The 13,061-nt window shown below is 44.2% G+C and overlaps 1 protein-coding gene across 9 annotated transcripts in view; it reads left to right on the forward strand.

The window, feature by feature from the left end:
- Nucleotides 1-13,061, forward strand: part of DOCK10 (dedicator of cytokinesis 10) — a 448,273-nt gene that overhangs the window by 409,241 nt on the left and 25,971 nt on the right. For all 9 annotated transcript variants that reach the window (XM_069727557.1, XM_069727548.1, XM_069727554.1 and 6 more), the window contains 2 exons: nucleotides 1,630-1,752; nucleotides 2,999-3,112. In XM_069727557.1, coding sequence (XP_069583658.1) covers nucleotides 1,630-1,752; nucleotides 2,999-3,112 — 237 coding nt within the window. The remainder of the gene's footprint in view (nucleotides 1-1,629; nucleotides 1,753-2,998; nucleotides 3,113-13,061) is intronic.

The raw sequence follows: 13,061 nt of genomic DNA on the forward strand, positions 1-13,061 counted from the left end.
CAATCAATTTCACATGCTGTTGTGCAAATGGAATAGACAACAGATGGAAATTATTGGCAATTATGAAGACACACTCAATAAAGGAGTGGTTCTGCAGGTGGGGACCACAGACCACATCTCAGTACCAATGCTTTCTGGCTGATGTTTTGGTCACTTTTGAATGTTGGTTGTGCTTTCACACTCGTGGTAGCATGAGACGGACTCTACAACCCACACAAGTGGCTCAGGTAGTGCAGCTCATCCAGGATGACACATCAATGTGAGCTGTGGCAAGAAGGTTTGCTGTGTCTGTCAGCGTAGTGTCCAGAGGCTGGAGGCACTACCAGGAGACAGGCCAGTACACCAGGAGATGTAGAGGGGGCCATAGGAGGGCAATAACCCAGCAGCAGGACCGCTACTTCAGCCTTTGTGCAAGGAGGAACAGGAGGAGCACTGCCAGAGCCCTGCAAAATGACCTCCAGCAGGCCACAAATGTGCATGTGTCTGTAGAAACGGTTAGAAAACGTCTCCATGAGGATGGTCTGAGTGTCCGACGTCCACAGATGGGGGTTGTGCTCACAGCCCAACACCATGCAGGACGCTTGCATTTGCCACAGAACACCAGGATTGGCAAATTCGCCACTGGCACCCTGTGCTCTTCAGAGATGAAAGCAGGTTCACACTGAACACATGTGACAGACATGACAGAGTCTGGAGACGCCGTGAGAGTGATCTGCTGCCTGCAACATCCTTCAGCATGACCGGTTTGGCAGTGGGTCAGTAATGATGTGGGGTGGCATTTCTTTGGAAGGCTGCACGGCCCTCTATGTGCTTGCCAGAGGTAGCCTGACTGCTATTAGGTACCGAGATGAGATCCTCAGACCATATGCTGGTGCGGTTGGCCCTGGGTTCCTCCTAATGCAGGACAATGCCAGACCTCATGTGGCTGGAGTGTGTCAGCAGTCCTGCAAGATGAAGGCATTGAAGCTATGGACTGGCCTGCCATTCCCCAGACATGAATCCGATTGAACACATCTGGGACATCATGTCTCGCACCATCCACCAACGTCACGTTTCACCACAGACTGTCCAGGACTTGGCGGATGCTTTAGTCTAGGTCTGGGAGGGGATCCCTCCGGAGACCATCCGCCTCATCAGGAGCATGCCCAGACTTTGTAGGGAGGTCATACAGGCACTTGGTGGCCACACACACTACTGAGCATCATTTCCTTGTCTTGAGGCATTTCCACTGAAGTTGGATCAGCCTGTAATTTGATTTTCAACTTTGATTTTGAGTATCTTTCCAAATTCAGACCTCCACGGGATATTAATTTTGATTTACATTGATCATTTTTATGTTTTATTCTTCTCAACGCATTCTACTATGTAATAAATAAAGATTTGCATCTGAAATATTTAATTAATTGATATCTAGGATGTGTGATTTTAGTGTTCCTTTTATTTTTTTGAGCAGTGTATGTGTACCTTCTACATTCAGTCGCCAAAAAAATGTACTTTCATTTTATTGGGAGATAAAAATACTATTATGGAGAATTTTGAGGATATGCAGAACTCTTTTGTGTACGGTGCTTATTCTTGTTTTTTGGACTGGTAAATAGGTTGTTGTGTTTTTGTCATTTGTGACTTTAGAGCACGTTGGTGGAGCAGCTGGACCTATGTGTTGACTTCCTCTGGAAATCGGAACGATATGAGCTAATAGCTGATGTCAGTAAGCCGGTCATCGCTGTATTTGAGAAGCAGCGGGACTTCAAGGTAAATTCATGTGTCGTGTGAGGGGCCTCTAGTATATGGACCTCTGCAGGATTTTGGAAATCCTAACTATTGTGTGAATATCCTTTAAATTTTGTTTTAAGCTCGTGCTAGCTGTTAGGGTAGGGTCACACTACTAATCTCTCCACATCCGAGAAAAACGGTGCATTTTCTCTAATCAGAGTATTGTCAATTTTTCTCAGATGTGGAATGAAAAAGAAAAAAGTTTCTCCACCTTTTCCACTTTTCCATTCTGTGCAATCTGACTTTGTTCACGAACCCATAGACTTGAATTGCTGATTTTGATCTGACACTCAGATCAAAATTTGACATGTCCCCGTTTCGTTTTTTTCCACGGACTACTCGATACGAGGAAAAAGTCGGACACATGCGCAGCTCCACATAATATCATAGATATGAGTGCTATCAATGAAAACCACATATAGCACTTGTCCTATAAAATCACTCATTGGCATGTGCACTTAGCCTCAGTTAATCATATGATAGTGATAGCTTGAAGTAATCAATCACAAAATTGATCAGAACAGATCTATCATATCGAGCACTATATTAGTGTCAGCTGAGCCTTACTTATTAAACAGGATTCTTTTAATAAATGTAAAATATACAAATCTGCAGTACAATATAATAAGAACACAAAAAACAAATGCAAATCCACCTACAGTTTAGTGTCTACACTGTTTTCAGCTGAATGTATACACATTGGAATAAAACAAAGGAAGAAAGTAGGGCAGCACCGGAGGCAATGGTAGAGGGTGGGAAGACGAAGAAGAGTTGAGGAACTTCTAAAAGGATATAATGAATTCTGTTAGAATTTCTGCCATAATTTACAATAAATTGCACATCATTTGGCACTTGCATGCGGCAAGCTTTCTTTTTGTTTCATATGCACTATTAAGACATATCTACTTTTAAAATGTAGTATAACTGAATGCTGCGCCCGCATCTGCGTTTTGTCTCCATTTATAACCACAGCGTTCTACCAGAACCATTGCACAACAGACGCCCATGGTGGGTGGACGACCCAATAACTGTAAGGGTCTAAGACACCTGTAGTTTCGACAGGACAAATATCACAGCATGATAAGTGCTACGTTTTTCCATCAATCAAAGATAGAATCTGCAGCCAAGACACTACACTGAGCCCCTGACCCGAGTGTGAACGCAGTCTAAGACACATAAAAATTGTGCTAATAACTTTTTTTTTTCTGTGTTCACCTCTTTTTAGCGACTGTCAGAACTGTATTACCGTATACATCGATCTTACCTGAAAATTGCAGAGGTTGTAAATGCAGAGAAAAGGTTATTTGGGCGTTACTACCGAGTCGCCTTCTATGGCCAGGTAAGGGGTCTGTACAATGTTTACGTCTCTGTTATAGGGAACCTGTCACCAGAAAAAAACCTGCAGATATGGGGTTAGTCTGCAGGTTAATAACGCAATTAACCTGCCCAGCGCCTGCACATAGCTGAACACTGCAGGGAGAAAAAACGAACCTTATTTCCACCAGCAGTGTTCGGCTTCCAGTCGCCAGTGCCGGCTCAGGTTCAGTTACCATACCCCAGCCCTGACTGACACTGGCTCTGCATTGGAACCCGTTAAAGCCACCGCTTTGTGACTGAACCCATGCTGACACCGCCCCCATGACTGAAACCGGAGCGCTACAAGGGGGAATAAAGTTAATTTTCTCCCTGCAGCGTTCGGCTATGTGCTGGAGTCCCGCGGGCAGGTTAATAATGCTGTTAAGCTGCAGATTGACCCCATATCTGCAGGTGAATAGCAGTTTTCCTGGTGACAGGTTCCCTTTAAACATAAGGATCTGGATGTGTTAGGCCACTATCTGGTTTGTCATAAATAAAATACTTTCATGATATACAACTTATTTCTGAATAAATAGTAATAACAAAGCTGCCATGTGTCTCAACGCAAATCTTTCAAGTACATGTAGTATACTGACAATTAGTGCAAAATCCATAGAATAGACTTGAGACTGGCAGCCCAAGCATTTTTTACACTTCCTGAATTATTTATACATCTCATTATATAGAAAAGATTACGTACTTTGTTCTAGAGAACCCAATTATTATTCATTGCAGTGCAGAAAAGGCAGAAGCTTCAGCAACTGGTGTAATTATATCGTAATATCTATCAGGATAAAAACAGATAAAATTCTGATAGTATAAACTCCATGTAAGAAATAAAATTAGATAAAATCCAATATAATATACCTTGTGGAGTGAAAAAGGGGACACGTAGCCTAACAATGTGATATACTGAATACAGTAGATTTAGGACGTCTGATAAATACACAGGATGGGGTCCTGCTGCCTAGATTCACACTGATCTGATCTATAGTGGTGGTGGTGGTAATGCTAAGAGAAAGTCACAGAGGCAGATGTATCAATACCATCTAATCCTTAGTGCAAACGTAGACTAGGTGATCTTAAAATATACCACACTTATCAGAATGGCTCATGCTGTTAGATAATTCCGGCTCCTCTTTGGATCGTCTTTTCTAAAGTTGCAGTATTATCGCATACCTGATGAGCCAGCAAAGCACTTGTTCATTGGGTGAAATGACCTTTTGTGCTGCTGCACAAAAGATCATCGTTCTCCGCAGCACATTTGCCTGCGTAAACAGGATTCACACTGCAAGAAAAATGCCGAAATCAATTACAGATGGTCGGTCACATATCGTTAAAGCGGTCTGCCTGTGTAAACAGGTTATTTAATAACTGATAAGCAAACAACTTACTGATCGGTGCTCGTTAGCGCCGCCTGTTGGCTTATGCAAATGATCCGTAAGTTTATATCACCTATTAGTTGGCTTACTTAGTGCAAGAGATTTTTGACCCAGTTTTTTGCACATGGTGTCATGGTATCAGGCAATGCCCCTTTTAATCAAGGTCACATCTCCTTGTTGCCCAAAGTGCAGAAAGTGTCTAAAACTCATAATTAATATAATATACAGTTTTTAATGCACTTGTGCTAGGATTCTGCTCCATTCAGCTTGGTAAATCTCCCCCTTCTGTCTCTGAATTTGGAGTTTGTATTTCTACTATAAATTATTAAATTGGCATTAAAATAAAGACCACCAGGATCAGGTCTCTTTCCCTTGGTTACAGCGTAGGTCGTGTCCCAGCTCCTATAGAAGAAGCCTTTTTACTATCAGTATGAATTATTATTATTATTTATTTATATAGCACCATTAATTCCATGTGCTGTACATGAGAAAGGGGTTACGTACAGAGTTATAGATATCGTTTACAGTAAACAAGTTTACAGTGACAGACTGGTACAGAGGGGAGAGGACCCTGTCCTTGTGGACTTACATTCTATGGGGTTATCAAAGATACAGATCAAATTCCATTACTTCACAGTGACGATCACACCACGATACCTTAAAGAGGTTCTCCAGGAATACAAAAAAAAGAAAGAAAGACGATGTCATTACGAATCAATTTCTAAATACCTGTAATTAGCAAATCACACGCATTTTATCTATAGAGGTAATCAGTGCAGGATTGAAGTGGCCACTGTCCTGTTACCCTGACAGGAGCCTGTGCTAGAATGTGAGGACAGGGGCCTGTGAGCACATGCAGGAGGAGGCTCTGCTGATGTCACCTGGGGATAGCTATACCACAGAATACCTCCCTACACAAAACACATGTGATTACCTTCATATGGGGATTTATTCATAATGACATTCTGCTTCTAATTTGATCTTTTTCTATTCCCAGAGAACCCCTTTAAATTCCCACTCACAGTAATATAGCTCAATCACCTAAAGTGTGCAGACATTGTACATTTCGTACAGAACATCATGGTAGAGGTTCACTTGTGCTCAAAAGTTTACATACCCTGCCAGAAGTTTTGCTTTCTTGGCCTTGAGAATATGAATGATAACACCAAAACTTTTTCTCCACTCATGGTTAGTGGTTGGGTGAAGCCATTTATTGTCAAACTACTGTGTTTTCTCTTTTTAAATCATAATGACAACCCAAAACATCCAAATGACCCTGATCAAAAGTTAACATACCCCATTTCTTAATATAATGTATTGCCCCCTCTAACATCAATGACAGCTTGAAGTCTTTTGTGGTAGTTGTGGATGAGGTTCTCTATTTTCTCAGATGGTAAAGCTGCCCACTCTTGGCAGAAAGCCTCCAGTTCTGGTAAATTCCTGGGCTGTATATCATGAACTGCACGCTTGAGATCTCCCCCGTGTGGCTCAATGATATTGAGGTCAGGAGACCAAGATGGCCACTCCAGAATCTTCACTTTGTTCTTCTGTACCCAATGACAAGTCGACTTGGCCTTGTGTTTTGGATCATTGTCATGTTGGAACATCCAAGAACATCCCATGCGCAGCTTCCGGGCTGATGAGTGCAAATTTGCCTCCAATATTTGCTGATAACGTGCTGCTTTCATCTTTCCTTCAACTCTGACCAAGTTTCTTGTGCCTTTGTAGCTCACACATCCCCAAAACATCAGCGATCCACCTCTGTGCTTTACATTAGGAATGGTGGTTCTTTCATCGTAGGCCTTGTTGACCTCTCTCCAAATGTGATGTTTATGATTGTGGCCAAAAAGTTCAATTTTGGTCTCATCACTCCAAATTACCTTGTTCCAGAAGTTTTAATGCTTGTCTCTGTGGTGTTTTGCATATTGTAGGCAAGATACTTTGTGGCATTTACGCAGTAATGGCTTTCTTCTGGCGACTCGACCATGCAGCCCATTTTTCTTCAAGTGCCTCCTTATTGTGCATCTTGAAACAGCCACATCACTAGTTTTCAGAGAGTCCTTTATTTCAGCTGATGTTATTTGTGGGTTTTTCTTTGCTTCCCGAACAATTTTCCTGGCAGTTGTGGATGACATTTTTGTTGGTCTACCTGACCGTGGTTTTGTTTTTACAGAGCCCCTGATTTTCCATTTATTCATCACAGTTTGAACGCTGCTGACTGGCATTATCAATTCCTTAGATGTCTTTTTTGTATCCCTTTCCTGTTTTATACAGTTCAACTACCTTTTCCTGTAGATCCATTGATAATACTTTTGCTTTCCCCATGACTCACAATCCAGAAACCTCAGTGGCTGGATGAAAGATGCAAGAGTCTGTCTGGATCCCAGAAACTCACTTAGCTTTTATGCACACACACTGATTACAAGCAAACAGGTCACAGGTGAGGCTGTTACCTTTAGTAGCCATTCAAACCCATTTGTGTCAACTTCTGTGCATGTTATCAGACCAAAATCACCAGGGTAAGTGAACTTTTGATCAGGGTAATTTGGATGTTTTGGGTTGCCATTCTGATTTAAAAAGAGAAAACACAGTAGTTTGACAATAAATGGCTTCACCCAACCACTAACCAGGAGTGAAGATAAAGTTTTGGTGTTATCATTCATATTCTCCTGCCTTGTCTGTCTATGAAGTGCACATAGTACATCACCCAACTTTCCACACAGACTTTCCTCTGCTCCTAGCATTCACATGGTATGTTCATGCACCCAGCTCTTCAGCCTGCTCTCCTGCCTTGTCTGTCTATGAAGTGCACATAGTACATCACCCAACTTTCCACACAGACTTTCTTCTGCTCCAAGCATTCACATGGTATGCCTTTCAGCTAACCCCAGCTTACCCCAGTGTTATTTATGACCTTGTTTACTCAATGCTTGATTGTATGCATCTGATCCACCCTTAATTCTCTGACCAAGATGAGCAGAGACCACTCCTCTCTGCTTCACACCTGAATGCACTTAGTTGTACATATATTGCATAGCACAAGTCTGCAATGACTTTAGTCTGCTGTGTGATTCCTATAAGTGTGTCCTAGAAGTGTGAAGATTAATTTTAGAATTAAAACCAGAATTGAACCAGAAGGGAACTGAAGGTAACTGGCCAGTCACTGTAAACAATGTTTCTGCTTGTTTTCACTTTCACCCCTATAATTCTTCACTTTCTGCAAACTCTCCTAATCCCTACTGCTAGTAAAGAACTGTTCATCTCCTCTTCAATCCTCCCCATCCATCTCACCTCCTCCTCAGAACTGTTCCTTAAAATACAATCCTCTGTCTCCAAGCACAGACAGCCCCCTCATGCCCTCTCTTGCTCCCACCTGCTAACACTTTCTCTGCTCTTTCTCACTGCTGCTGATATCTCTCCAAATCCTGGTCCTCCTCACCACATCCCCACAGTCAGTTCTACCTCCCACCCACGCTCCATCACAAATTTCCGTAACCTCTCTAACCTTATACCCATTCGCCCAGCCCCCACTTCCCCAGTCCCACTAACAGGAGCTCTGTAGAACGCTCGCTCTGTCTGCAGCAAGTTTTCCTACATCCACGATCTTTTTGTTACTACCAAACTTTCCTTCCTCGCCATCACTGAAACCTGGCTCACCCCTTCTGACACAGCCTCTCCTGCTGCACTTTCCTATGGTGGCTTCCACCTTTCTCACACACCACGCCCCAGCAACAAGCATGGCAGAGGAGTTGGTTTTCTCCTGTCAGATAACTGCTCCTTCACCCCAATCCTACTGCCACCCTCTGTTACCCTCCCTTTGAGGTGCACTCTGTGCGCATCTATGCCCCCACCAACCTCTAACTGGCTGTCATTTACCGCCCCCCATGGCCAGCCACCACCTTCTTTGACCACTTCACCACCTGGCTACTTCATTTCCTTTCTGTGGACATCCCCACTATCATCATGGGCGACTTCAACATACCCATTGACACTTCCCTCTCAGCTGCCACTAAACTTCTATCCCTCACTTCCTCCTTCGGCCTCACTCAATGGTCTTCTGCAGCCACTCACAAAGATGGTCACACATTGGACTTCATCTTCACCCACCTCTGCTCCCTTTCTAACCTCTCTAACTCACCTCTTCCTCTTTCTGACCACAATCTACTCACATTCTCTTCCCTTTCCACTCCTTGTCTACAATCCCCACCCCACAAACTTGCACACCCTCGCAGAAATCTTAAACACCTTGATCTACATTCACTCTCTGAATCTCTCCTCCCTCTCACAGACATAAGTTCCCTACACAATGCGAATGACGCTGCCGCTCTATATAACACCACAATAGCTGTAGCTTTGGAATCTCTTGCCCCTCTCACACATACCAGATCTTGCAAAATCAACAGACGGCCCTGGCACACCAGCCTGACCAAAGAACTGAGGCGAGCTTCCAGGGCTGCAGAGCGGAGATGGAAAAGATCCCACTCCAACGAGCACTTTATCGCATTCAAACAGTCCCTCACTACTTTCAAGACCACACTCGCCACAGCTAAACAAAGCTACTTCTCGTCTCTCATATCCTCCCTGTCTCACAACCCTAAACAGTTATTCAACACCTTCAACTCTCTCCTCCGTCCCCCAGCACCTCCTCCCTCCCCACTCATCTTAGCTGAAGACTTTGCTTCATTTTTCAAGCAGAAGATTGGGAACATCAGTTCAGTTTTAAGTCGACAACCCCCAGAGCCCTTCCTCCCAACTACCCAGCCCTCCACCTGCAAAACCAACTTCTCCACCATTACAGAAGATCGACTCTCCACTCTACTCTCAAGATCACATCTCACCACCTGTGCACTTGACCCGATCCCTTCCCACTTCATCCCAAACCTCGCCACAGTCTTCATCCCAACTCTAACCCATCTCTTCAACCTATCACTAACAACTGGTGTTTTCCCCTCAAGCTTTAAACATGCCTTAATCACACCTATGCTCAAAAAGCCATCTCTTGACCCATCCTCTGTATCAAGCTATCACCCTATATCACTTTTCCCCTATGCCTCAAAACTACTGGAACAACACGTCCATCTTGAACTGTCCTCAAATCTATCTTCCTGCTCCCTTTTCGACCGCTTACAATCAGGCTTCCGGTCACACCACTCCACTGAAACTGCCCTAACTAACGTCACCAATGACCTATTAACCGCCAAGAGCAAGCGACACTTCTCTATCCTCCTTCTCCTGGACCTGTCCTCTGCCTTTGACACAGTGGACCATTCCCTATTACTACAGACCCTCTCATCTCTTGGCATCACAGACTTGGCCCTATCCTGGATCTCGTCATACCTAACTGACCGAACATTCAGTGTCTCCCATTCACACACCACCTCCTCACCTCGCCCCCTATCTGTCGGAGTCCCGCAACGTTCAGTTCTAGGGCCCCTGCTCTTCTCCATTTACACTTTTGGCCTGGGCAGCTCATAGAATCCCACGGTTTTCAGTATCATCTCTATGCTGATGACACACAGATCTACATCTCTGGACCATATATCACCACCCTACTAACCAGAATCCCTCAATGTCTATCCACTATTTCATCCTTCTTCTCCGCTAGATTTCTAAAACTTAACATGGACAAAACAGAATTCATTGTCTTTCCCCCATCTCACGCGACCCCCCCAACAAACCTATCCATTACAGTAAACGGCTGCCCACTCTCCCCAGTCCCACAAGTTCGCTGTCTGGGGGTAATCCTTGACACTGATCTCTCCTTCAAACCTCATATCCAAGCCCTTTCTACTTCCTGCCGCCTTCAACTCAAAAATATTTCACGGATCCTGTTGTGAATTCTGTGGTCAAGCTCCCTCCTGTGGTCATGAGTGGTACTTCGGCTGGTTCTGTCCATGAGCTTCCTCTGGTGGATGTGAGTGGGGCTGCGGCTTCTGAGTTTCCTTCCTCAGGTGACGAGGTTAAGTCGTTTAGGTGCTGTTCTATTTAACTCCACCTAGTTATTTGTTCCTGGCCTCCAGTCAATGTTCCAGTATTGGTCTTGCTCTCTCCTGGATCGTCCTTGTGGCCTGCATAAGCTAAGTTCTGCTTGTGTTACTTTTGTTTGCTATTTTTTCTGTCCAGCTTGCTATATTGGTTTGTCTTGCTTGCTGGAAGCTCTGGGACGCAGAGGGAGCACCTCCGTACCGTTAGTCGGTGCGGAGGGTCTTTTTGCACCCTCTGCGTGGTTGTTTGTAGGTTTTTGTGTTGACCGCAAAGCTATCTTTCCTATCCTCGGTCTATTCAGTAAGTCGGGCCTCACTTTGCTAAAATCTATTTCATCTCTGTATTTTCATCTTACTCACAGTCATTATATGTGGGGGGCTGCCTTTTCCTTTGGGGAATTTCTCTGAGGCAAGGTAGGTTTATTTTTCTATCTTCGGGGCTAGCTAGTTTCTCAGGCTGTGCCCGAGGCGCCTAGGTCTGGTCAGGAGCGCTCCACGGCTACCTCTAGTGTGGTGTGATAGGATTAGGGATTGCGGTCAGCAGAGTTCCCACGTCTCAGAGCTCGTCCTATGTTATTTGTAACTATCAGGTCACTTTGTGTGCTCTTAACCACCAGGTCCATTTTGGTTCTGAATCACCAGTTCATAACAGGATCCGTACATTCCTAAATCATGAATCTGCAAAAACCCTAGTCCATGCCCTCATCATCTCCCGCCTCGACTACTGTAACCTCCTGCTCTGTGGCCTCCCCTCTAACACTCTCGCACCCCTCCAATCTATTCTAAACTCTGCTGCCCCACTAATCAACCTGTCCCCCCGCTATTCCCCGGCCTCTCCCCTCTTGTCAATCCCTTCACTGGCTCCCCATTACCCAGAGACTCAGTACAAAAGCCTAACCATGACATACAAAGCCATCCACAGCCTGTCTCCTCCATACATCTGTGACCTCGTCTCCCGGGACTTTCCTGCACGCAACCTCCGATCCTCACAAGATCTCCTTCTCTACCCCCCTCTTATCCCCTCTTCCCACAATCGCATACAAGATTTCTCTTGCGCATCACCCTTACTCTGGAACTCTCTCCCACAACATATCAGACTCTCACCTACCATCGAAACCTTCAAAAAAAAAACCTGAAGACCCACCTCTTCCGGCAAGCTTACAACCTGCAGTAACCACCGATCGATCAAACCACTGCACGACCAGCTCTATCCTCACCTACTGTATTCTCACCCATCCCTTGTAGATTGTGAGCCCTCGCGGGCAAGGTCCTCTCTGCTCCTGTACCAGTTCTGACTTGTATTGCTCAAGATTATTGTACCTGTTTTTATTATGTATACCCATCCTCACATGTAAAGCGCCATAGAATAAATGGCGCTATAATAATAAATAATAATAATATTCTCTGAAAAGAGGCTAAGAAACCAAAATTTCTGTAATGTAAACTTTTGAGCACAACTGTATATATGGCCTTGGTACTAAGGAACCATACCACATCCGTGGTGTGCTTTAATGCTCCATGTGCACTGCTGCCGTGTACATTAGTGCGTTATATAATATGTAATAAAGGCCCAACTATAGGCAGCCTCTTATACGCTATGGATTGCTTCGTCACTCCATCTAGTGGCAGCTAGAGGGAACGCAGAATTCCATATACTAGTAGCAGCCCCTTCTTTTGGAAGGGGTGCAGACCAGTATTTCTTAGGTTTCCACAGATGATGGTGGGTTTAAGACAAGTGTAATACTGGCGCAAAATCGGCTTAAGGAAGTAATAAAACAGCAAAAAAAATGCTCATATTTTTGTAAATTGTTGTAAAAAAGGTGACGAGTTTGACTTATAGGATAAAATAAATCAGTGCTAAAGCCAAGAAGCACACGCTGGCGATGGCTGCTGCTGGAAGGTGGAGGCAGTCTCCCAAGACAAATAATGGAGGGGAATAACAGACAGGTTTTCTGCTCCAGCTCATTTGCAGCTTGTTGGCAGCACATGAAATGTGGCATATTCAATCCAGCAGAACTGTTTTCATCAATGACTGCCTCCCAGTATCAGGCTTTAAGGATATCTCAGTCGCTCAGTGGTGATTTGTATCCACTGAGATCTTCTTGACTCCTGAACTGGGAATCACACAACGTGCAATGACTTTTACAATCCCTCTTCATTTTCCAACTCAATCTTAATGCATGCATTTGCTCTTTTTTTCCCCGTCCGATCCTATTGAAGGCTGTGGTAAGTGCCTCATTTCTGCTTGCCTATTTCCTCACCACTCACTCAGACAGCGCTAGCTGTTTACCCATGATGTCTTACATCTGATACATTAATACAAGCTAAAATGTTCATTGTCGCTTCCTTCTGGTGAAACGTGAGAGTGCTGTGTTCATTTGTGTCTGTTTACATCCCAGCATTTATTTCACAGTGTAATAATGCATCTGTTACAGAATTAGAAAACTTTACAATATGTAGTGAATTCAAATGATTGGAAACTGAGCTTCAGTACCCGAGAGTGACCACTACACAGTGTATGTTGCTGTGGCATTCCGATTGTGCACACTGAACGCACTGGCATCTA

The sequence above is a fragment of the Ranitomeya imitator genome, chromosome 5, assembly GCF_032444005.1.
Source record: "Ranitomeya imitator isolate aRanImi1 chromosome 5, aRanImi1.pri, whole genome shotgun sequence".
Classification (NCBI taxonomy): Eukaryota; Metazoa; Chordata; class Amphibia; order Anura; family Dendrobatidae; genus Ranitomeya; species Ranitomeya imitator.